Consider the following 22,800-nt stretch of genomic DNA (forward strand, 5'->3'; position numbering starts at 1 on the left):
CTTGCAAGCAAAGCTTCTGCCAAGTTGAGCTTCGCTGCCTTTCCTCCATCCTCCTTCCTCCGTCCCCCTTCCCTTCCCCCTTCCCCTTCCCCCTCCCTCTCTTCCCTTTATTTGGTCCAAACCATCTTCTAGAAAACAAACAAGCAAGCGAATCTTTACAGCAATTCATTCTATGTCGGCCGCCACCCCCGACACACCCACGCCTACAGCTCCCCCCCCCCCTCCAATCCCTGCCCCCACCTCATCCCCCGGTAGCACAAACGGTAGCCAAGTCCAGCAGCCAAAACGCTCGCTATTTGGCTTGAAAAAGAAGTCGACGCAGAGCCTCGGTGCCCCTTCGTCGTCGTCGTCCAACACCCTCGCTTCGGCAGGGAGCTCGTTGAAGAGTGGGGAAAGCGTGGAGAGTTTAGACAGGGCTTCTGCTGGCTCTGTGGGGTCTACCGTTGCTGCTACTGCCGCTGGAGGTGGTGGGGCGAAAGGGGCGGAAGGAGTAGGAGGGGGGGTGAAGAAGCGGAAGGGAGTTTTTGGGAGGAAGGTGAAGAATGATTCGGGTGGCGCGAGCTTTACGAGTATTGAGGAGGATAAGGACAATGAAGGGGAAGGTGGTAGTGGTAGAGGAGGAGGAGGGGATTCTCTGAAGGAGAATGGAAAGGAACGGGGCGCTAGTGAGGATGACAGGAATAGTCTTCTGTATGGTTCGGACGAAGATATGTAAGTCGAGCTTCGCTTGACTTGATTCACCAGTTTTTTTGTTTTTTTCTTGCCTTCACACCGAACATGTGTTCTATTACTGTCGTACACCTTGGATATAAGCTCGGCTTATTCCCACGGGTATATTTTATTATCTCCTTCTCTCGCTCCTTCTATTTCCTTCCTCCCTTCTTCCATTATTAAATTTCCTTTCTTTCTGTCTTTTGATTATTCATTTGCAACCCGTTGCGACTAACATGGCTGCTGCTGCCGCTGCTGTCAGGCCTGCTCATCCAATTACGGATGCGCCCGGTTACCTCACGCTGTCGTCCCCCACCCCGAACGGGCCACCCTCTCCATCCGGATCTAGACGGCCTTCTCATGCTACAACCTTTTCCCCATACTCAAATTCAACCGCTACTGTAACGGCTGGAAATGCCAGACCTGAGATTGGAAGTGGCAAGAAGGGTTCAGGTGGTATTTTGGGTGTTCCATTTTTACGACGTAGCACCTCTCCCCAACCACCGGAGAAACAGGCGAATACGGGCTCCAACAGTGGTGGCGGTCTGTCTACCATATTTTCTAGTAGTAATCCAACCGCCTTCAGCCAGGCCTTGTCCTCCTCGGGAGCTCGTCCCTCCACATCTGGGGGGGAAGCTGGCCGTATGTCCGAAGATCGAAACCGACGCTCTACACGCTCGTCTGTTGGAACCTCGGATGGTAGTGATATAGCTGCTGCAATTCCGCCAAAGGTAGCCTCTAGTGAACGCGATACTAAACCTTGGCCAAGTGTTTTAACTGAGACTCGTGCACAGCCGATAGTCACTTCCGAAAGCGGCGTGAACGCGGATGGGACTATAAAGACAACCGTGACCCCGCCCACTCCCACAGACTCGCAACAGCACTTTCCGCCAAAGAGTCCAGTTGGTGCGGTACAGGCTGGGGACAACGGTATGAAGAAGAGGGGTAGAACAAATTCTTTGAGTAATGCTCCCAGCAAGCTGTCCCAGAGTATGACGGTGCCCCTGACTCCTACGATTGAAGGTGGCGCTACTCTAGATGCAAGTCAGCAACCCGGTCAAGGCAATAATACGAACGGCGGATTCTTCCAGTCCATGTTTTCCGTTGCACAGAATGCAGCGACAACCCTGGGCAATACTATCGCTAATGCCAACGCTGCAAACACTGCCGGTGGGGTCCGGTCGAGAAGTGGAACTGGAGCTTCAGAGTCTGGGAAGAGTGAGACCGAGCAGGAAATTGTGCGGCAAGGTGGGGGTTCTGGGGTCGAGGGGGAAAAGAACGAGCCGCAGAAGCGGCCTGCTATCGAGACGTTGGGTCAGGGTGAGCTTAGCTTGGGCAGTCTGGGCATACTCCCCAATTCGCAAAAATCGAGCGCGTCCCCTAGTGAGGGCCGGCCCTCGAGGTCAGCAAGCGTTAATAGTCACGGGGCAAGCTCGGAGACTGGAGATAGTCGCGTAATCACTGGGGGCGGTGGGACCGTGCTGCAGATCGGGGCATCCGCTGGTCCGGCTCACCGGATAGGGTTCACCGATGGGGGCCTTAACGATGAAGTTCTCCTATCTCTGGACTCTGCTGTTAGCTCTCGCGGTGGGTTCGAGACCGCTGGAGAAAGTGCTTTTAACAGCCCCGTTGGCCCTGGTGGCTCTTATGGTTTGGAAGGTTTGAGGAAAACACCCATGGCGGAAGATTCCGCCTTTACGGGCCGAGACGGCGATCATGCCCCGGAGAAGGGTGTTTTGAATCCTCCCGATGATCGAGATGACACCTGGTCTGGCGATGCCGACCGGCGGAGATCTGGAAGTGTGAGGAGCGGTGGCCGGCGGAAACGTGGGTCGTCTGCGGCTTCCGGAGCAAACCCGCAGCCGGTACCCAGACCTACCGGGTTCGCTGTCGCGCCTAAGAGGCGTAACCGCGAATTCCATGAGATGTTTAGGTCTGTGCCAGAGGACGATTATCTGATAGAGGATTACGGATGCGCTTTACAAAAGGAAATCTTGCTTCAGGGCAGACTGTACGTCTCCGAAGGGCACATATGCTTTTACTCCAATATTTTCGGATGGGTCAATACTCTGATTATCAGCTTTGATGAGATTGTCAGCGTTGAGAAGAAGAATACTGCCATGCTGTTTCCCAATGCCATTGTTATTCAGACGCTCCATGCACGAAATGTCTTTGCAAGTTTTATATCTAGGGACAGTACATATGATCTTATTGTTGGTATCTGGAAGATCGGACATCCGCAACTTGTTGCCGGCGCTACTGGGGTTAGGCTCGAGGATGGTGGAGATGCTGAGGAGGGTGATCCGCCGGATGGAGTGAGTGAATACGAGGAGGACGGAGACGATGACGAATACGAGGATGCTAGCAACGATGATCTGGGAGAGAGTTACACAGATGCGGGTGATGTGGTGCTCTCCGACGATAAGGGCAAGAACGGGGGTGGGGCGTCCAAGTCAGTAAGCAGAAAGGCTAGCCAAGCAGTCCTGGGCGCATCTGGTGAGGATGGCAGCGGCGCGGTAGTGGACTATCCTGGACCTCAGACCCATCCCCCGACATCCTGCAATGATGACCACTACGATAGGCCACTTTGCGATGACATTATCCCTGCCCCGCTCGGGAAGGTTTATTCGCTCGTTTTTGGCCCCGCTAGTTTCCCGTTCATGTCCCAGTTCTTGGCGGATGAGGAGAAGGTGCTTGAACTCTCGATCCCCGATAAGGGCGAGTGGATCGACGGGCCGGAGGGAAAGAAGACTCGCAGTTTCTCTTACATCAAGCTCCTTGGTGGCGGTATCGGTCCGAAGCAGACAAAGTGTAATATCACAGAGACTCTGGACAATTGCGACTTGGAGGACCATGTCATTGTTACCGCTACTACCCAAACACCTGATGTCCCCTCTGGAAACGTCTTTATGGTGAAAACTCGATACTGCCTTACATGGGCGGACGACGGGCAAACAAGGCTTGTGTCATCCTGCACGGTCGAATGGTCCGGGAAGAGTTGGCTTAAGGGTAGTGTAATCCCCCTCAAAATGGTTATCGGTGCCATGCTAACTAATTGTCCCTAGGCCCAATTGAGAAGGGAGCCAACGACGGTCAGATCGCTTACAACAAAGACCTCCGCATCGCGCTCAAGAAGGAAGTCGAACCGAAGGAGCCCATCGGCAAACAATCCAAGAACAAGATCAAGAAGCGCAAGAAGGACCTGAATGCCAAGGGCGAAGCTATCGGCCGTGCCGCCGGCGGAACCGTAAAAGGCCGCGAGGCGCTAGCCGCCGGCTTCGAGAGCCCCGCAGGCCAAGCGAGCTGGGGCGTATTCGCTCCACTGAGGACGTACCTGGAGCCCGTAGCGGACATCATCAGCCCACTGATCGGTGGCGCGCCAGGGCTTGTTGCGGCATGCCTGGTCCTGGCTGTATTCTTGTGGTGGCAAAGCACTAGTGTCTACTCCCGACATGCTAATACAGCTGTTGACGGTGGTTCGGGCGTGCATCATCTACACCAGCACTGGGACACCCTCTGGCGCTCGGAGGAAGACGGGTTATGGGAGTGGCTGGAAGACCGCGTCGGAATCAACGAGGTCGTCGCCCCCCCTTCCCGCCGCGCGAATTCTTTTGAGAAAGCTGCACGGTCGAGGCGTGATGGTGCGGGTGCTGGCCTGACGCAAGGTATGAAGCGCCGGGAGGTTGAAGATGCGATTGGAGTTATGGAGGAGCGGTTGGCGATACTTCGGAGGGTGGTTGAAGAAGGGAGGTATGGTGATGGTACTGATTGAGTTGATTGCTTTGGTTTTGGGTTTTATGATTATTGGAGGTGCGGTTGGATGTGGTAGTAAGAGGACATTGCTTTGCTAAGCCTTTTCTTTTGATCCCCCTTTGCTTTTTGATCATTGATTCATTGGGTAAGTGTAACTTTTTTCACCTTTTCACTTTCTGCTTCTCTTTTCTTCTCTTGATGTTTGGCGATTGCAGGGTTTTTTTTCCCTCTCCCTTTTTAGGTTGAAAAGTTAGCATGTTTGTTACTCCTGGCGCTTGGTGTAGTCTACTCTATTTTAGTTTATTTTACTTTTGGGGATTTTTCTTTTTTTTGTATTCGCCCTCGCTGCCACCATCATCGCCATTTCTGGTTTATTCATTGGAAACACATTTTGGTATCATATCCTATCGTTCATAGCATGCATATTGATTTTTATGGTGGTCAAGTCTAGCGAAGCTGGGGCGCAAGTGATGTGTTGTGATACCCATTCTCTACTGTATTTCCGCGGTTAACATGTCAAGATTTTACTTGCACTTGAGTACTGTATATATAGTGTATTTAGATACCTTCTAATTTGATAAGCTAAATTTCCCCCCCTTGACCATGAAGGCCTATAGACGATTTGTGTAGTAGGATGAATAAAGTGCTGTCCTGTGTGTAAAGGTGGAGATGAGAGAGGAAATGAAGATGACTACTAATACAATATGCTGAGATGCCTTCCTCCAGTCCCCGCCCCCCCCTCCGGTTCCTCTCGTTACGCGTTCAATTTATGGTCTATTGAAAGGGTTGGGATGAGAGCTATCCATATAACGCTGCTACGACAGCTATTCTGCCTCATCAACCCTGCTCAGCTGCCCCCCGTTGCTCCCTCCGGCCCCACCACTGCCGGCGGGTGGATGCGCTCTCTTACTCCTGGCCCCCTCCTTCAACTTCTCCCACTTGGTCTTGAACTTCTCGACGATCCTTCCCAACCTCTCGTTCTCCTTGGTCAACCTCTCGTTCTCGCTCCTAGCCTCGGCCAAATCCCTCTCGAGCGCAGCGATCCTCACCTCGCGATCGTCCTCCTCCTCTTCCGCCTCGCTCTTCTCCCTATCCTTGTCCCACTCCAACTCGCCGCCAACGGCAGCAGCGGCAGCGGCGGCGCGGCCCTCCGAGAACTCGGCATCGTCGGGCTCGTCGTAGGGTACGTGCATCCAGGATCTGCGCTGGACTTGGTTGAGGATGTCGATGCCAGCATCGGGGTTGTCGCGGTTATTGGTCTTGGAGAAGGCCATGAGGGAACTTTTCAGTATGTTCTCACTTTCTCGGGTTTTGCGTTGCCAGGACTGCATGGTACGGGACATGTGGTCTATTGTTTGGCGGAGGCCTGTGTTTTCCAGTTGGAGCTCCTCTTTGGTTTTTGTGTGGCCGGTTAGGCCGGGGTCTCTTCGGTTCTGGGCTTGCGGGGGTGGGGGGGAGAGGGCTCGGGAGGAGAGGTCTCGCGGGAGGGTTTCGTAATCGTCTATTGGGGAGTTTTGGCTGGTTGGTGAGGTGTCGCGACGGACGACGCCGGCGTAGGATAGTGTACCGCCGGATACGGGAACCACGTAGAAGCTTTCTGCGCCATTTGGGTCGTTGGTCGGCCAACCTTTTTCGAGGCCTCGGCCGCGACCGTGCTTTTCTACCCAGCTCTTTGGGAGGACGTTCCTGCGGGCTTCACGGTCTTTTTCCTCGTCTCGCCCGTCGTCATTTAATAGTGGCAGGCCAGCGAAGGCTAGGGAAGTAGCGAATGGGCTGCCAACCCGTGAGATGAATGTGTTTAGTGAAGAGTAGAAATTGCTGAACCCTTCCTCGGGATCCTTTCGCTTAGGTTCATCCGGGGGTAGGATGGTCAGCGGGTTCGTAGTCGGTTTCGCCGATACATCTATCGCCGGTGGTCGATCGCTCGTACGTCGCCGGTTCGGCGACTGCGAGGATGCGCCGGGAACCCTCGACGAACCGGGGAGCTGGATCCCACGGGCGGACGCCAAATTCGTTGCAAGTGATGACGTAGACTTCTGTAACCTCGGCGGGTAAGGCGCACCACCTGTATTCGCGAACGGTAATGAGGGCGGGGAAGTAGGCGCATCCTGCGGTGAGGCTTTTTCCCCGCTCTTCGACGGTTCAGCGGTGGAGGTCGATCCCCCCGCTCCAACAATAGCATCAGCACCACCCTGGCTCTCCCGGTCTTTGCTCTTTCGTGCTGGCTGCTCAGCGTCCCGTTGGAGTTGAGATTCCCATCGTTGATGCTCTTTAGTCAGCAGCTCGAGGGTGCGTAGGGCTTCGGGGTCTTTTGTTAGCTTTGCGGCAGCTGTAAATGAGGTCGCTGCCAGGGCGTGGGAGTTTGCGGCTGCGAGGAGAGTGGTGGAAGGGTAAGGGGGTTGAGCTGAGGTGAGGATTTTTGAAGCCTGGGAAGCGTGCAAGTGAGCCTGGGGTGTAGCACGTCAGTGTTTACTTCGGTTGGAAACAGAGCGGTGGTGAGGGGAGCTATGGGGTAGGTGTATTACGAGAGCTAGAGGCGATTCCTCCATCATGAGTTTGGGAGGATAGCAGACGAGTGTGGGGTTGGGGTGGGGCTTCAGAAGGGGTCTGCTACTATTTTTATGGGGTTGAATAGGTGAGAAATAAGAAGGGAGATGGGAAGAGCTTTATTTTGAGTCGAGTACCGTAGATGTTGAATTCGATTTGTGGCGTTGAGGAGTTGTGTGGCGTTGATGCATGACTCAAGTGGGGTGCTATCGTGGCGGAATTTCAACCCTAGGTAGGGTAACCCATTACAGCCTTAGAATAGTGCTCCTAGAATATCAGGCCAGTATCATAGCATGTGTCACCGTCCCACTTTATCATCGATTTAAGAAAGAGGAGACATTTATCGGATTCTTATACAGAATGAACTTTGTAATTCTGTTGAGTTGTCTGGACATAACTAACTCATACAAGAAATATTGTGAGGTTACAAAGAAAATAGTTGCAAAAGAGAGACATTATACGGGAAAGTTGTGAGGTTACAAAGAAAATAGTTGCAAAAGATAGACGTTTTAAAAAAAAACCCCGATATCATAACTGTCAGATAATTCTTCTTATTATTTTTTGGAAGGAAAAAAAAAATAGAAAGAAATAAGTATTTATTTGCTGTCTGGCTGCTTAAGCCACTGGCCCAAACCAAGCCCATCGAGCAGTTTTGCGAGTCCAAGACCGCCAAGAACGTTCCTGACGATACCTCCCAAGCCAAGGGCGTCCAGCTAAAGTAGTTCCCGCAGTTAGTTGGTTTCCTGCCGCAAAAAAAAAAAAAAGCATAAAAAAGCACAAAAAAGGACGGATAAGAGTGGAGGAGGTTACTCACCAAATTCCCGAGAAGGGTCAAGACACCATTCAGCAGCAACCCTACGGCGGAAATTATCTGGAACAGAGGGGTTTGTAGAAGGTCTAGGAGAGGGCCCAAGTTTTTCTTTGCGTGCGGCATGTCCTTGATCTTATCTTTGGCGTTTTGGATCGTCTTCGCGACGTTTCCGGTTAACTATGGCTCAAGGTTGGTTAGCTCTAGTTTGTCACAAAAGGGAAAAAGAGAGTGGGGGGGTGACTACCTCCGCAAGCCCTTGAGCGAGGTGCTGCTCCTCCGGTGAAGCCTCGCTGTCGGAGGCTTTGTACTGCGCGCTGCGGGCAACCTTTCCGTCGGGGTCAAGCGCCTTTATAGCCCCGTGCGTCTCCTGTAGAACCCCGGTCGCCTGCTCGATGAGTGGTTTGAGCTGGTCGACTAGCTTTTCCTCGTCGAGGTCTTCTTTCTTGGTGTTGTTTGCTTTGTCGACGTGCTACCTCCCCACTCTTACTTAGCTTCCATACCCGGAAAGTGCACTGTACAGTGGGGGGTGGGGGTACTCACCTCGGTAATCATTTGCAGGATTGGCTTCAGCCTGTCGATAGCGGGGTCGATAATGCCCGACATCTTCTTTGCGATCTTGGCGGCCTCTTCTTTGGCTTCGCCGTTGGATTCAGTGTCCTCCTTCGCAGTGTTTGCTGAAGTGTTTTTACTCTCGGGAGCTGCGGCCTCCTCCAAGTTGATGGGCTCTGGAGGGACATCCTGGAGATTCTTCTGGGTGACTTTGGTGGACATGATGGGTGGTTGGGATGTAGATGGAGGTGTTTTAGAAATGATAGAGGGGTAGTGAATCGGGCTAAACAATAGAAAACTCTTCCGTCTGACGAAGTCTAGGAAACTCTCGTTTGGTGGCATTATATAGGGTCTCAATTACCCCCGCAAGTTTCTAGATCCACCTACAGAAGGGTATTACTTCTAATACCAATAACACGGTGGCTGAAGTAATGACCTCCTCGTTGCGTCAGAATAGAGATCCTCGAGGAGGCGAATATAGGAAACCACAAGCCACCCCGGCACACCTCACTCAGACGATGAAACATGAGTAGAAGCCTTTCCCGTGGTAAACTTGATACTGAAGGGATTAGCGGATGGTTTCCTCATAGAGGATCAACCAATCAGCACTTGTCCGAATGGGTTTGTGGTTTCCTCTACGGGGAAGCGAGATCGGCAGCGGGGTAGTATAAACCAATACCTTATGGGTATGGTACTAAGAATGACGCGCTAGCCACTCCTCCTTTCCTTCGCAAGCAAGAAAGTTCGGGGGGGGGGTATGTTGGCAAGGCAATCATGGACGGTCACTCGTAGACGCAAAGTTGTGTGATTTTTTTCAATTGGATAGGGAGAGGGAGGGAACAAGGACTATTGCAGGAAAAGAAAAAGGCTTCAGGTCTTCTAGGCTTAGGCTTGGGGGGACCCGGTTTGCGGGATGCGAATCTTGGCAATGCGGAGTGTCCTCGAGACACTTGGTGTGGTTTTGGCACTATTGACTTGGTAGGCTACGGTACTACTCGAGATCGAGATCTGAACTCGTATCAATCCATTCCGTTGATTTATTTTCCGTCATACCCGCACTCGAGTAAAGCCCGGTTGTGCTCGGACACGCAAACCGCAGAATGCGCCATTGCGATGCAGCCACCAGGGCGCAGGAGGAACTAAACCTGATATTCCACGAGGTCAACTACTCGGAGGGAGACCCCACAAATATATTGCGAGGCATGACGGGTACTGTATCGCGACCATCGTTAAATAAGTCTTGGCAGGAACAAACCCTTGTCCCCCCTCTTGTCCCAGATTCTTTTCCTTGCTAACCATCCCTGTAATGACGTTTCAAACCGGGCGGTATTTTCAGAACAGGTCTTGGCCTACATATCAATCTGCTTACACCTCCTCTAACCATCTTCTCTAACGTCACAAGATATACGGATCAAGGAAAATGGACAATCGATGATAGAACCCTGGGGAACTCTCTGGAAATCATGCTCCCTGGTCATCTCCGATCATATCTTGCCAAAAGCCGAGTTTTTTTTTTTTTGAGTAAATACTGGTAGAGTATATTAAGTCCTGCGATTTTCCTGTCCCTTGGGGGCCTTATCTTGAACTTGAATTTTTTTTCAAAAAACGCAGATTTTTATTATATTTGTATACGCACGATATACCTTCAATTCACTTATTATTATTATTACGCCGCCTCAGCTCTTAGACTTCACACAAACAACCAGACGAGATGGCCACGGCAGAAGCAACGAAGCCAGAAACGGGGGAGGCGAGCTCAAATCCTGCTTCCCGTGCGCAAACTCAAGCCTCTGACCAGAACCGCTCGGGGAGTCAGGCCCACGGCGAGCGCCGCCGCCGCAGGGGCCAGGGCCAGCAAAACGGTGATGCCAGCAACAGCAATCCGGAAAGTCGGAGTGATCGAGCGTCGGGCGACCACGACGACGGCTCCTCCGAGGCTGGCCTTCCCACCTCAGACAATGAGGCCTCGGCCCGGTCGCGATCCCGTCGCGGTGGGAGGAGGAGACGGGGAAAGAGGGGTGGCCGTGCTAACATTCCGTCCGTGGATGAGACGGACGACGACGACTACGACGAGCGGGAGCAGAAGAAGGTTCAGCAGCAGCAGCTTCAGCTCCGGCAACAGCAAGAGATGATGAGGCAGCAGCAGCAGCAGCAGGTGCAGCCAAGCGGTGGAAGCGGTGGAAGGGATAAGCCCTTGAAACTGAGATTGGATCTTAACCTCGAGATCGAGATCGAGCTAAAGGCGAAGATTCATGGTGATTTGGAGTTGTCGTTGCTGTATGTACCCTCGACACTTCTAAACGTATCGAACATGATAGCTGACCGCGTGGAGTTCGTGAGAGTTTAGTTCTTGAGGTTCTCCGGCCTTACGATGCTTTCCCCCTTTCCTTTTTTTCTTGTATTAAATGGATTATAAGATGATGTGGGATTTTTGCTTTAATTTTGTGAAAATGGAATGGGAAGCCTGGTTTGATAGAGTAACTACTTTGTAATTCGTATATTAGTCATTTGTTGGTTTCAGCCCTTTAGGTGTTTGGATTCTTGAGATAGACCGTGAGAGGCGATGCAAGATCAGTATCTACTAAGGAAGGCACCTTGTAAGCCTTGTTCGTTGCACCCTCATGTTGGTTTCCAGACACTGCAGGCTCAAGCACTGAAAGCCCGGTTTTTTCTGTAAATTGTCTAGCGCGAAATTCGAGTTTTTATATTTTCGACTTTTTTTTTTTTCAGTGGGGATTGGTAGGATACTAGTAAATTGCGTACCAGTAGTACTCGAGTAGGCCACCGTAGACTTAGGTGATTGAACAGAGTGTTAGTCTATGTCGTTCGAGTTGCCTCCTTTGGCAAGGTCTAGTAATTTTTTTTTTTTTTGGACACAGTGACGATCTTAGATCTACAAGCCAGCTACCCGAGTAGAGGCCAAAGATTTCGGGAATCCTGTTGCCTGATTAGCCAACTGATCGACTTCTGTTTCTGGTGTTCCAAGTACAACTCGGTAGCGAGAGCAGTCCACTTACGGCTTTCAGAGGGGCTAGAACAAATCACTTTTTGCCATGCTTTTCTCCCCTTTCCCGGAGGGGGGAAAATTTGGAATACGGTACCTAACGTACGGCACGGTCCGAGTATTTGAGATCCTACGATAGCGGCCGTCCGGGGAAATAGTAACTTTTTTGCGAAGGTTCGAACAAGCGCGCCCCAAAAACGGCGAAAGGGAGCATAGGAAACTTCTCCAAGCCCCACCCGCCGACGGGTGCTCCAACAGGTACCGCTTTCCGCACCGCCCGCGATCTCCGTGTTGTGTTAGCAATCCAACCTGCCAACTCCAAAACCTCCAGTTTCCAAGTTGGAAGGGAACCTCAGATCCCTGTTCCAAGTCGTCATAGGCAACACCAACCAACCGAACCACCTCCGCCAACTTTTGTTCGCTTCATATCACAACCTATCACTCCTCACTTTTCCACCTTGGCTCGCGGTTAACACAGGGAGATCCATGTCGAGTGATGTAACCCCCATCTCCCACAAGAATACCGTGAATAATTATTTTTTTTACCAAAATTTAATGGACTTGGAAAAGAGATGGGAAAAAAAAGATCTGACACCATTATTTCCAGGTTTTCGCAAAAGTTCTTGTCTATTATTCGGGTAGACCTTGAAAGCCACAGCGACGTTAGTGCCGGAAGTGTGTATGATAACCTCCTCCACTTCGATTATTGCGATTGGTCGAGGGGTGGTGGGTTGGATTGTCTTGAAGTCTGGAATCGCGGTAGGTTCGGTGTTTATGCGCAAGCCGCTTCTGTGGCAAAGGGGGGGGGGATTACACAACTCTTCCCCTCTATCGCTTCTTCCAGCATCATAAGTCTTCGGTACTCGAGTACGCATGCGATGACGGACCATTCGCACTTCCGTTCCAAGGAACGGTTTTTCACAAACGGCGGCCAGTGAAACAGGATATCAGAGAAGGTTCCATATTTCCAGGAATGAGTAGATACAGTTTAGCGGTAATTAATCTCGCAGGAATATATAACGTCTATCTCATCCATTCACCCCTCTCTCACATTCCCACCACTCAACCCCCCATTCAAACCCTCTACAGATTTCCCCTATCCATCTCTCAATAACAATCCCAACAACCCACCCCGCCACGCACAACCCCTCGACCCAGAAATGGCATCCCAAGGACAAACCCGCGCCAGCGACCTCTCTGAGACAGAATCCGAGTACGACCCGGCCCCGCGAACCCAATCCCGCCGCCGGGGTCGAGGCCGCTCGCGTAAGAACAAGAAGGCCGGTCAGCTGCAGCAACAGCAGCAGAAATCCGGCCCCCTCCAAGGCCTAGGCCCGGGCCAGCAGCTCTCCCAGACAACCGGACAGATCGGGGAGGTGGCCGGCGGCCTGAGCGGGTCCCTCGGGAATACCCTTGGCCAGACGGCCGGCCAGGTAGCCGGAGGTGGGGGAGGGGGAGGCAAGAAGAACGATACGCTAAAGTTGAGGTTGGATTTAAATATCGATATTCACATCGAGCTCCGAGCGAAGATTCATGGTGATCTTGAGCTTTCGCTACTGTGAGTCGCCCCCCGTATAGTATCTGCTCCCGTTTTTCCTTTTTGCTTTGCTCCTCCCATCTTCTACCCCATGCACACTTGCCATCTTTAAGAAAGAGAAAAAAAATCCCGTTTTGTCGTCTTCACGCTTTTTGGGAGGGCATTCTGAGTCGGGTGTGTAGCTCATAGAGGCTTTCTAGCGGTTGAACAGTGAGAAGGGCTAAGTGTTATCGTCTCGCGTTTTTTAGAAATTGAGGATCCTTCCCTTTTTTTTTCTTACTTCTTTTTTGGCTGTCTTTATCTACACTTTTTGTTTTACCCCAGTCGGTTTTGGGGTTATGGGAAATGAACGGAAGGAGTAGGAGGAGGAGGAGGAGGAAGAAAGATCTCTCGACAATTTTTTTTCCCCCTTGGGAACTCCTCCGACTCGCGAATTGTAATATTATTTTTTGCTCTTGGTTTTTTTTTTTTTTTTTGTGAAATCCCCCACCCAAAGCATAGGCTATCATGAAAATCATGAAAAAATGCTCCGGCGTTCATACCAGTGTGATTAATGCCTTTCCCGGATACACATCCACAACCAATTATCCTAGAATAAATTAACTGTACGGTGGAAGCACCCAACCCGACGGGAGCAGGGTTTTAGACTACTCGTACTGCTACCCGTTCTTGCGGTACCCACCCACCCACCCCCCCTCCAAAAAAGGCCATTTTTCTACGATCGGCGAGTGACATTCGGTGAGCCGATCATGGAAGGATTGGGGGTAAACAACGTGACACAAGACCCGCTTTTCACAGCAGCAAATATCTACGGTATCATAATCAAAACGTCACTGGATTTTCTGAAACCCCTGTTGTGTGTGTGTGTGTGTGTGTGTACGGCGTCATTGATTTTTTTCTTATCATATTTACAACCTTGGCTCAAACCCCCTCAAGCCATTCCAGTTTCCCCTCTCTCTTGGATCAACGACTTCTCCATCCATCATAAATTTTGTCCAGTATACTTGTATTCACCGGAGAATTTCCCTGCTAGCAATCCTCCAACCTAAAAGTTATTTCGAGAGAGAGAAAATGAAAAGGGAAAGGTAAAAAAAGAAAAAGAAGAAAAAAAGAAAGAAAAAGAGTCTCGCTATATCATACTACTCTAACCAGGACTTTAACTTATCATCATCTATCATACACGGACGGGCAAACAAACAGACAAACAAACCTCCCACTCATCCACAATATCATACCATCGCACCGGGGGAAAATGGTCATAGGCCTCCTAATACTGACAGCGATCCCGACGACAATCGGCGTAGCCCAAGGGATAACGCAGGACCGACGACAACGCGACGAGGAAGCCGCGGCCAAAGCTGCCGGCCTGCCCACTTACTTTTCGCTCTACACTTCATCCGAGATGAAAGAATTAGATTGTAAAGACGTTACCATCCGTGATGGAAGGGTCATTTTCCCCATCTCTCTCCTTCCTTTCTAATCTACCGTGCTGAACTTTTTTTATTTTTTTTATTTTTTTTCGCCCGATAAAGCTCTACATCGGCGGCAAGAACCACCACCCCTTCGCCGGTTACCTGCGTGATATGCTGGAGACCGAGATCAAAGCCATGGTGACGACGACGTGCAATGACCCGCCGGCTATGGGATGGGTGTACGTGCACGCGGAGACGCACGAGGTGCGCGTGGGGAATAGAGCTGAGGCGTCGGAGAATAGGTTTGGGGTTTGGGGGTATGAGGGTGGGCTCGTGATGGATGGGAAGTCGGCTTTTTGGGCTGTTGAGGTGGGCGCAGGGGAGTGGGGGTTGTATTATTTTGAGGATGGTTATGGGGCGGGAGGGGGAGGGAAGAGGGCGGTTGAGGTTGGTGTCAAGAAGATGAATATTACAGACTTGATTCCGTCAAAGTGAGTTGGATGGTGGTGTGGGTACTGTACAGTACATAAATTTAGTTACTTTTGTACGAGTACGAGTACAATACCTTTCTCACGGGATTCACTTCTTCCTGCTCTTTTCCCACACGAGTTGCCCGTCGCAATGGAATTAGTAGTGGAGCCTTTTAGAGGTCCTTGCCATTGTACTGTACCGTCCGTGCAGCCTATTGTACCTCCCCCCGTACAATCCCTTACGGTACAAACCCCAAGTACTGTACATGAAACCCACTTGATCGCATTGTACGGAGCAGTACAGTACAAAGCACTCTTACTGGATCTTATCTTTTCCATGCAGAAATCCCGCCGTCGAAAGATCGCTTTGTGGACTCTGACTGGCCTGTTATTGGCCTGGGTCGGTCTTGGTGTCGCTTGAGTTGCTGGTCTCCAAGTAAGACCTTAGGGTGAGGGCCGTTCAGTAGATGAGGGGGGGAAGGTATGATACGGCCCTGGGTGGGACTGACTCTGCTCGCTCTAACGAGGAGATTCGTGTGCTGTGCTTGCGGACATCTTAATGGATTCCATGAAGAGGGAGGGAAGGCTTCGCGGAAGTGAGGATTGGGAACGGGGGGATTGGGAAGGCTTGCTTTGCTTATATGAAGGAAAACCATCCGAATGCAAATCTATGCATCTATGCGCTATTTGTATTGATGGTAATAAATATGCAGAGTTAACCGAACATGAAATACTCAAATATACGGTTCCGAGATAAATAATACACAACGAGACCCTCTCCCCCCACACGCGGTGCTGCTCACATGGTATCACTCGATTGCCCAATCTAATCTAATGCTCGCCCATCACCACGTCCCAGGCCGGCTGCAAATCCTGCTCCATCTTCGAATGACCACTCAGTTTGCGTCGACTTGTCCCTAGGCCTCGGGGCGTGCAGTAATATTCCGGCAATAACCTTTGTGAACATCCTGAACACTGATTTAGTCAGCATTGGGGTAATATTATCAAAAGGGCCGCTGAGGGGTCCACCCTCATCAACCTCCCGCCCTAGCATCCTTGCAACCCTATTGAAGTCCATTCCATCCTGCATTGCTTCTGCTAAAACGCCTCTATCCCTCACGCTCCACTCTCGATCTCTTTCACGCTCCATGCGGTGTATTTTCTTCCGGGGTTCTAGAGAATCAAGGAGTTTTCGCTTTAGGGGCTGGGGTGGGAGGGCTCTGGAGCGGATAATTGTTACCTCGTCTTCAGAGGAGGATAAACTGGAGCTGTCGGATGATGATGAGGAAAGGAGGGAGATGAACAGAGAGGGAGAAGAAATTTTGTCTTTGTTCTTGCATTCGTTAGCCTAGGCTTAGCCTATGTGAAAGAAGAGCCCCTACTTTGCGCGTGGAAGTAGACGGGGTAGGAAGATACGGATTGGAATCAGCCTTTGGTGTAGAACGACTGGAAGCATCCGGAACTGGGGACTGATTCCAAAAGTCGCTTGTCGAAGATGGTGTTGGGGGGATAGATAGGGTTGAGGATAGATCTTCAAAGCTGCCATTCCCCTCTCCTTCACCGTCTTCCAGGTACTCCGACTCCTCTTGCTCGTCGGATGTGTTTATGGAATCGCTTCCACTGTTGCTATGTATTGCAGAGAACGAGGAAGTAGTATGAGACGGGGTTGGTGAATATTCTTGATGTGGCGGTATTGGGGCTTCCAAGTCTTCAGTGTAAGCCTTGAGGGTATCCATGAAGCTCATTCTTTCCGGGTTTTCCTCAGGATCGGAAAGGGCTTCGCTCTCCTCACTCATCGTATGGCAGTTGGTGGAGTGATTGGTGCTGAATACTCGTGACGATGGTGGTGGGGATGAAAGGGTATAAGTTGGTTTCGAAAAGCAAACTTGATAGTCCGCCGCGTTATGCACGGGCCTTGACATTGCCAAAGGATTCGGGAGGGTAGTATGATATCGCAATATTTGTACCCTATACAGGTATCTCCGTTCAATAACCAACCAATGCAGCCAAGAAAGCTCGACAAAGGCATTTAGTTCCGCTTTGTGTGTACGTACAAGCATGGGCACAATTCATGAATCTAAACTGACAAGCTGGATAACAGTGACATCAAACCTTCCCATGTTCCGCCGCAAAAGCTCTATCGAAACTCTCCTTATCGATTGAAAACTCCCTGATATAATCTATCTCCAGTTCATGTACCCTCTTTCCCAACAAAACAAGGGAATGCAGTGGGGCACCAAGGTCCGCAGTAGACAGCTCCGTCAAAGTCCCCGAAATGAACTGCTGGTTCTCGCTTCCAAGCCTGGAAACTCCGATAGCAAGGCTGTTCTCAGAGTAGGCCCCCTCCCCTTTTTCGCTTTCAATTTCTAGCATCTGTTGAGCACATTCTGCCACGGACATGTACCGCGGTCTCTCGTACACTTTTCTTCCACGAATCAAATTCTCCAGGCTTTGTTCCTTGACTTTGATGTCCAACAGGAGGAGTGTGTGCAGCCCAATCTCTCTATTCTCCCGAACCCGATCATAAAAGCTGGAGGGTCGCCAAGTATCCGTGAAGAACACCATACTCACTGTTTGGCCAAAGTTGTAGAGCTGAAGTCCACATGCCCCTATGGCATTCATGATACTGGCATTGTGGATTGTACGGTGTGGGATCCCGAGTGCCCGGGCGCGGAGGAGGAGGTCCGTGTGTGTTGTCGCCCCAAAGGGGTCACCGACGACCAGGATAGCTACATCATCCGTGTCGGCACCTGAGAGAATTGTGTCGCTAGAAGATTCAACGAGCACTCTATCGGCAAGGATTACGGAACGCCCGTAGAACTCTTCCTAAGAGATCCGGTGGTTAGCCAAGGAGGAGAAGGACTGGGAGAAGTGATTACTAGTTTGTCCTTCCCAATCATGAGGATGCTTGTGTAGGCCTCTAGGTAGACGCGCGAGGCCTTTTTGACGATTTCTAAACCAGCAATGGTTATGTCTTTCTCATTGGAAAGACCTAGTCCTATCAGGTAGAGCATTTCGGAGGGATTGGTGGAGGTTCGTGCGAAGGTTGGGTGATGGTGGGGTTTGGGGCAAATTTTGAATGCGGCTCCTGGGGATGCATGTCTTTTAGGCCTGGTGGGTGGGAAACATAGATCACGTGACATTATTGTCTGGTCAACGCAAATCAACCCCTCAACCAACATATATAGCCAACTTCGAATACCTCAAAGCCAACAGCAGCAACCCATAAGCTCGAACGCTTCTATAAAAGTCTTTACTTCATGATTGCCTAGGGAATTGTGGGGGGTTAGAGAAATATCAACCTGTTGTGGTGCTGGGGTAGCTCAAAGTTTAACTCTACGGTACTCGAGTACTCGAGTACCGGTATCAAGTACGGTATCTGTAATATCTTGGCGAGATGCCTAATACGGCAATAAATATCGCCAATCATTGAACCATGCGACATAACCTAACTTTATTAGGAAGGTAATCGCCGACTTAATAAGCGAATGCGAATTAATATACTCGAGTACAGTAAGTGTCCATTGGTAGTGTCGGTCACTACACCAGTCTGAGAACTGGATTGTCCAGACATAGGCCACAAACAAGACCAATAAGCTACAATACCGGTATCGTACCCGTATCCTACCCGGTTACCGGCTTTGATGGGGTAAATTGGTTTGACGCATTATCGGTAGGGGTATGATATCATACTTGATCATCGTATATTTACCGTCTACCACCCGTCGCCATCGAGGGGAATTACCCCCGATAATGTTATCTTGATTTAGCTTTCATCTCCTCCATCAATTAAACAAGGTGAATCAATAAGAGGATCAGGGAAAGGAGTTGCGAAAAGTGAATACAAACGCTCGAGGAATGCTAGAGTAGAGCTTTCTGTTTGAGATTAGGTACTTGAGTGCTCGAGCACTGTGCATAGCACAGGAAATTTCAAAGTTACCTAATGCGCATTAACTACCCCCCGTGCGCACGCCCACCGCATTCGAAAAGCCTTGCGCACAAGGTGCCTTTCCAAGTGCTTTGCTGGCAACCGGGCAAGCGGGTGGTTGTGGCGGTGTAGTGTTTGGGGATACCGGTGTATGGGCAAGGCTGCCGGCGGGAAACCAACCAGTATTGATAATTATAATAACTACTATGGTGCAGGAAGAGAAGAGTGTCTGGTAGTGACTCGATATGCAATTCAATATAACCAACCCGATACTCGCTTGAATCAATTACAAAAACCGTAGAAATGCTTACAAGATATGGGAGAGTAAAAGTACGGTTTTTTTATTTGATTTGGTCTAGTATTAGGTTTATTATACTATGTTGCATACTCAGTCACATAGTTGACACTTATCTGTTATCGCACCTATATTTTTCTTTCAGCCTATGGATACCTAAAAGTGCAAAAAAAAAAACCGATGGGTAGTCCATCGGCCAGTTAAACGGCCGCATCTGCCAGAGGATGCAAGGCACCAGCATTTAATTATCGGTATGATACAGCCCCTACGTGCAGCGAGTATGAAGGTATGTTGAGTGAATATTATATCCTTCTTTCAACACCCATATTATTCAAACACGAAGAGTTAACCTTGTGGCTTATGGGCACTGCCATAATATACCCCTGATCGCCCTATGTACTATGAGAGAGGGTTTAGCCTAGCACGGTTGAGGGGCCTAAATATTCGAACTGCGCTCAGGTGATAGAGTCATGAAACCTCACTCGCATGTTCTCTGGCTGCAAAGTTTATTCACTCTGCTGGTTACTAGTTGCCCGGGTGGGGGTCATGGGCCTACGTGTATATATAATAGGAGAAGTTTATTGGGGAGATCTATGGAGGGAGAGGTGGCTAGGCTGGTGCCAGCCAGGCGAGCCAAGAAAGGGAGCAGAGATCAGAAGATATAGTATCAGACGAAAAGGCTAGGAAAACTTTTGGCAAAGAAAACTATCAGGGAGAGAAAGCAAGCAGGCAAACAAAATTTAGAACAAAGAAAAGCGAGAGACTAAAAGAGGACTTGGGCGCGTTGGGTTAAGTAGAAAAAGACGGACAAACGGACATGGGGAATGAAGAAGTGATATACTGTGAGAGGGAAAAGAACAAGGGAAAAAAATACAGAGCAGAAGTAGGTGAGTAAGTTAAGAAATACCGGTAAGTGGGGAAGGAAATAAACTAGAAAGCGAAAAAGGGCCTAACACATCGTGACGCTTTGTGGCATCGTGGTGTCATACAGCGCGACATCAGTGGCCCACCCGCTATCGATCCAAAAGAAGTTAAGGAAGACGTCCATAAAAGCCGCCACCACCTGAATACCTCTGAAGGTTCCATCCTCAACCAACTCCACCTTAATTTCATCAGCGGCCAGTTTTACTTCCGAGCGCTTCATCTGTGAGAAGTTAAACCGCCCAGATTTACATATCAGCCTAGAATACAGCAAGTCTTGCATCGTCGTATGTGTGATGCGGTCGGCTAAGTGGCCAAAAAACTTTGGTGACGCCAGTATAGCCCAAATAAGGTCCATTCCTTCAGGCCCAATAAGCCTACGAAGTGAGGCGGATGCTCTAGAAATCAGTATCATGTCCGCCGCCGTAAACGTTGCATGGGAGGTGCTTTTTATCGACTGAAAGTAGTTGATGAGCTTTATTGCGTTGTAAAGTTGCCTTTCGGGAGCGTCATCGCTGGGCCATCCATGGCGGCCTTCATCAACCCAGAGGTCAAGCTGGTCAATCGGGAATATGTATTGCTGGTTTGGACGGGTTTCTGATATCGAGAAAGCGCAGCTCCATATCTGAGCTAGCTGGATGTTAAGGAACCTCGACGGCGAAAAGTAGAAGCCATCAGGCTCTATCCGAAGAACAGCTTTCTTCATGAGCGCCAGTGAATTCGTATCCATACAGAGGCGGCCAAGTTTATGTTCGCAGTGTTTATCAACTTCGTTTTTGTCGGTGTGAGTACATGTGTACTCGTAGGGGCGATCTTTCTCCAGACCTCGGCTATGGACAAGCTCTCCTGCTAATGCTGTTGAAAGGTGACCAGGAGAGGGGCGTAGCACAACCATCTTCCTAGAACTGCCCTTCATACCTTTCATGTCTGAGCTGGGAAATCTGAGGAGATCGGATATGCCGCGTGTGAGCTGCGGAGATAACTGGGGCGTCCGGCTCTCGCGGGGGCCTCTATGGCGATTGGCTTTCTTGCTGAACATTCTCCCCACTACTTCCCCCCCGCTATATTCTTCTGGGCATTCTATGCGCTCGTCGCACATCACATCGACCAGCTCTTCTACATTCCCTCCACGATCCCTCATCTTCTCGAAAGTGTTGGAGAGATAGATGACTTCGTTATCGGAACAACACATCCCACCAATTGACTGCCAGAGCCTTGACTTGAGCTTGAAGGGTGGGCTTTCCACATCCAAATTCCGGTAGTAATTGTGAAGATCCAGGGGAATTTGGTCGACGGTTACCGATCTCCTTCGGTATTCGACAATACATCCGTCAGAGCTGGCTCTAAATTGCAACCACCCCAAAGGCCCAGACCACTGGGTTGGGAGGTCCATAAGCTTCCTAGTGTTTGGCTTGCTTTTAATCGGCTGAAAGCCAAGAATTGAACAGATAGCGGCCAAGTCAGGTCCTTTCCAGCGCATTGGAACAACCCCGTTGACCGACTCAGATTCAGATCGCATCTTGTAAAACCCTCTATCATCTCCCGGGGGTATCCCAAGACCTTCTAAAAAGTTTACCCAGCTTGCCTGTGCGGGCACCATCCTGGATGCCTCCAAGTCCGTCTTTGCGCTCTTCTGTGGAAGTTCGAAACCGAGGGGAATTGAGATCACAGGTTGCCAGTTCTTAGCAACTAACAGGCGGACGCTGAGGGTTGGCGTCAAAACCCACATTTGCATTCGGAAGGCGGAAGGCGAAACAACCGTTGGCATCCAAGGGCCGAGGGACTCCTTCGAAAGACCCAAGCGATGGCGGATGAGTATCTGATCCGACGCCAAACACACGGTGATGAGAGTGAGCAGAGCTAGAGCCACGGCTATAAGCGAGCAGATGGCCGATATCCATTCAGCACTTGTGCCCGTAACATGTGGGGCTAGAGAAGCTGTCGCAATAGCCATTCGTACGAAGATAGCCATTCGGGCTACCTATAACGGGTTAACTTTCACTTGAATTCAGGGTGCTGAGGATGGAGGATTACCCACAATTCGATATTTGGAGGATTTTTCAAATATGTATTCAAGAGGAGGGAGTTTGCTGCCAGAGCAATTATAGAGTTGAAGGTATTATAAAAAGGTGGAATAAATGTGAATAGTCCAGCTAGCTGTAAAATATGGTTTGAGGAATTTTAGAAACTCACGAAACTAAACTCGACACGGAACGCGGGAAAAAACGAAGTTATATAAGACCGTGATACTTTAGTATAGTACCCCCAGTCCACTAAACACGAGGAACAACACCGGACACCCGGCGCCATCTAAGTGGGCCCCCAAATGCGTTCTGTGAATTGTGCGCAGGCTGCAAAAAGGCACCGAACTCAAGTTGGTAGTGCTGTTTGCACACATTCTAATGCACAGAGCCAAGCCGAGGCCAAAAGCATCCCAAATCATCATTGGTAAACTAGAAACCGGTTCGTCCCATCGAGCCAAAGTGATCCAATCAAACTAATGCGCCCCAAGGAATTCCCTGTAAAAATAATAGCATTAGTGTTCAGCACTGCCACGTGACATCAACCCTTCCCGCCATCGATATCAACACACGCGCGATAACGCGAGCACTGCCCGACATCAACCAACTTAACCTTTGTTCAATTTTTGTGCAAAACGCTCTGAAGATATGCACTTCTCTTGAACAGGGTTAAATATCCCCCAAGCTCTTGCAATCGACTTGGCAGTCGTTTGATGGTGTGGTGATTCAGATTTCACTGAGTAGCTCGCCGAAGGATCCTAAAGTCGTTCAATCCAACCAAGCCCAACCAGCTTGGCCAGCTTGTGAGAGAGAGCGTAAGCATCTAGGCCACGAAAGCAGC

General features: G+C 50.1%; 6 protein-coding genes; 3 read left to right on the forward strand and 3 right to left on the reverse strand.

Moving 5' to 3' along the window:
- Positions 1-1,355: 1,355 nt before the first annotated feature.
- GSTUM_00008310001 (uncharacterized protein) lies at positions 1,356-4,909 on the forward strand (the record flags this gene model as incomplete). XM_002839975.2 has 3 exons in its annotated part: positions 1,356-3,401; positions 3,462-3,723; positions 3,777-4,909. 3 exons carry the CDS (start codon positions 1,356-1,358, stop codon positions 4,481-4,483), a joined length of 3,015 nt encoding a protein of 1,004 aa, XP_002840021.1. The 3' UTR covers positions 4,484-4,909.
- A 98-nt stretch (positions 4,910-5,007) lies between these two features.
- On the reverse strand, positions 5,008-7,072 carry GSTUM_00008311001 (uncharacterized protein). XM_002839976.2 has 2 exons: positions 6,990-7,072; positions 5,008-6,911 (listed from the first exon to the last, which is right to left on the reverse strand). Exons 1-2 carry the CDS (start codon positions 7,011-7,013, stop codon positions 5,289-5,291), a joined length of 1,647 nt encoding a protein of 548 aa, XP_002840022.1. The 5' UTR covers positions 7,014-7,072; the 3' UTR covers positions 5,008-5,288.
- A 535-nt stretch (positions 7,073-7,607) lies between these two features.
- Positions 7,608-8,593, reverse strand: GSTUM_00008312001 (uncharacterized protein; the record flags this gene model as incomplete). The annotated part of the gene is made up of 4 exons (XM_002839977.1): positions 7,608-7,724; positions 7,826-7,999; positions 8,067-8,291; positions 8,363-8,593. The coding sequence occupies 4 exons, from the start codon at positions 8,591-8,593 to the stop codon at positions 7,608-7,610; spliced, it is 747 nt and encodes a 248-aa protein (XP_002840023.1).
- A 1,909-nt stretch (positions 8,594-10,502) lies between these two features.
- On the forward strand, positions 10,503-10,718 carry GSTUM_00008313001 (uncharacterized protein; the record flags this gene model as incomplete). Its single annotated transcript, XM_002839978.1, has 1 exon — positions 10,503-10,718. The coding sequence occupies one exon, from the start codon at positions 10,503-10,505 to the stop codon at positions 10,716-10,718; it is 216 nt and encodes a 71-aa protein (XP_002840024.1).
- Positions 10,719-12,535: 1,817 nt separating this feature from the next.
- GSTUM_00008314001 (uncharacterized protein) lies at positions 12,536-13,228 on the forward strand (the record flags this gene model as incomplete). XM_002839979.2 has 1 exon in its annotated part: positions 12,536-13,228. One exon carries the CDS (start codon positions 12,536-12,538, stop codon positions 12,935-12,937), a length of 402 nt encoding a protein of 133 aa, XP_002840025.1. The 3' UTR covers positions 12,938-13,228.
- A 3,030-nt stretch (positions 13,229-16,258) lies between these two features.
- On the reverse strand, positions 16,259-17,850 carry GSTUM_00008315001 (uncharacterized protein). XM_002839980.2 has 2 exons: positions 17,674-17,850; positions 16,259-17,620 (listed from the first exon to the last, which is right to left on the reverse strand). The coding sequence occupies exons 1-2, from the start codon at positions 17,806-17,808 to the stop codon at positions 16,901-16,903; spliced, it is 855 nt and encodes a 284-aa protein (XP_002840026.1). The 5' UTR covers positions 17,809-17,850; the 3' UTR covers positions 16,259-16,900.
- Positions 17,851-22,800: the final 4,950 nt, after the last annotated feature.

Source organism: Tuber melanosporum (genome assembly GCF_000151645.1).
Source record: "Tuber melanosporum whole genome shotgun sequence assembly, scaffold_44, strain Mel28".
NCBI lineage: Eukaryota > Fungi > Ascomycota > Pezizomycetes > Pezizales > Tuberaceae > Tuber > Tuber melanosporum.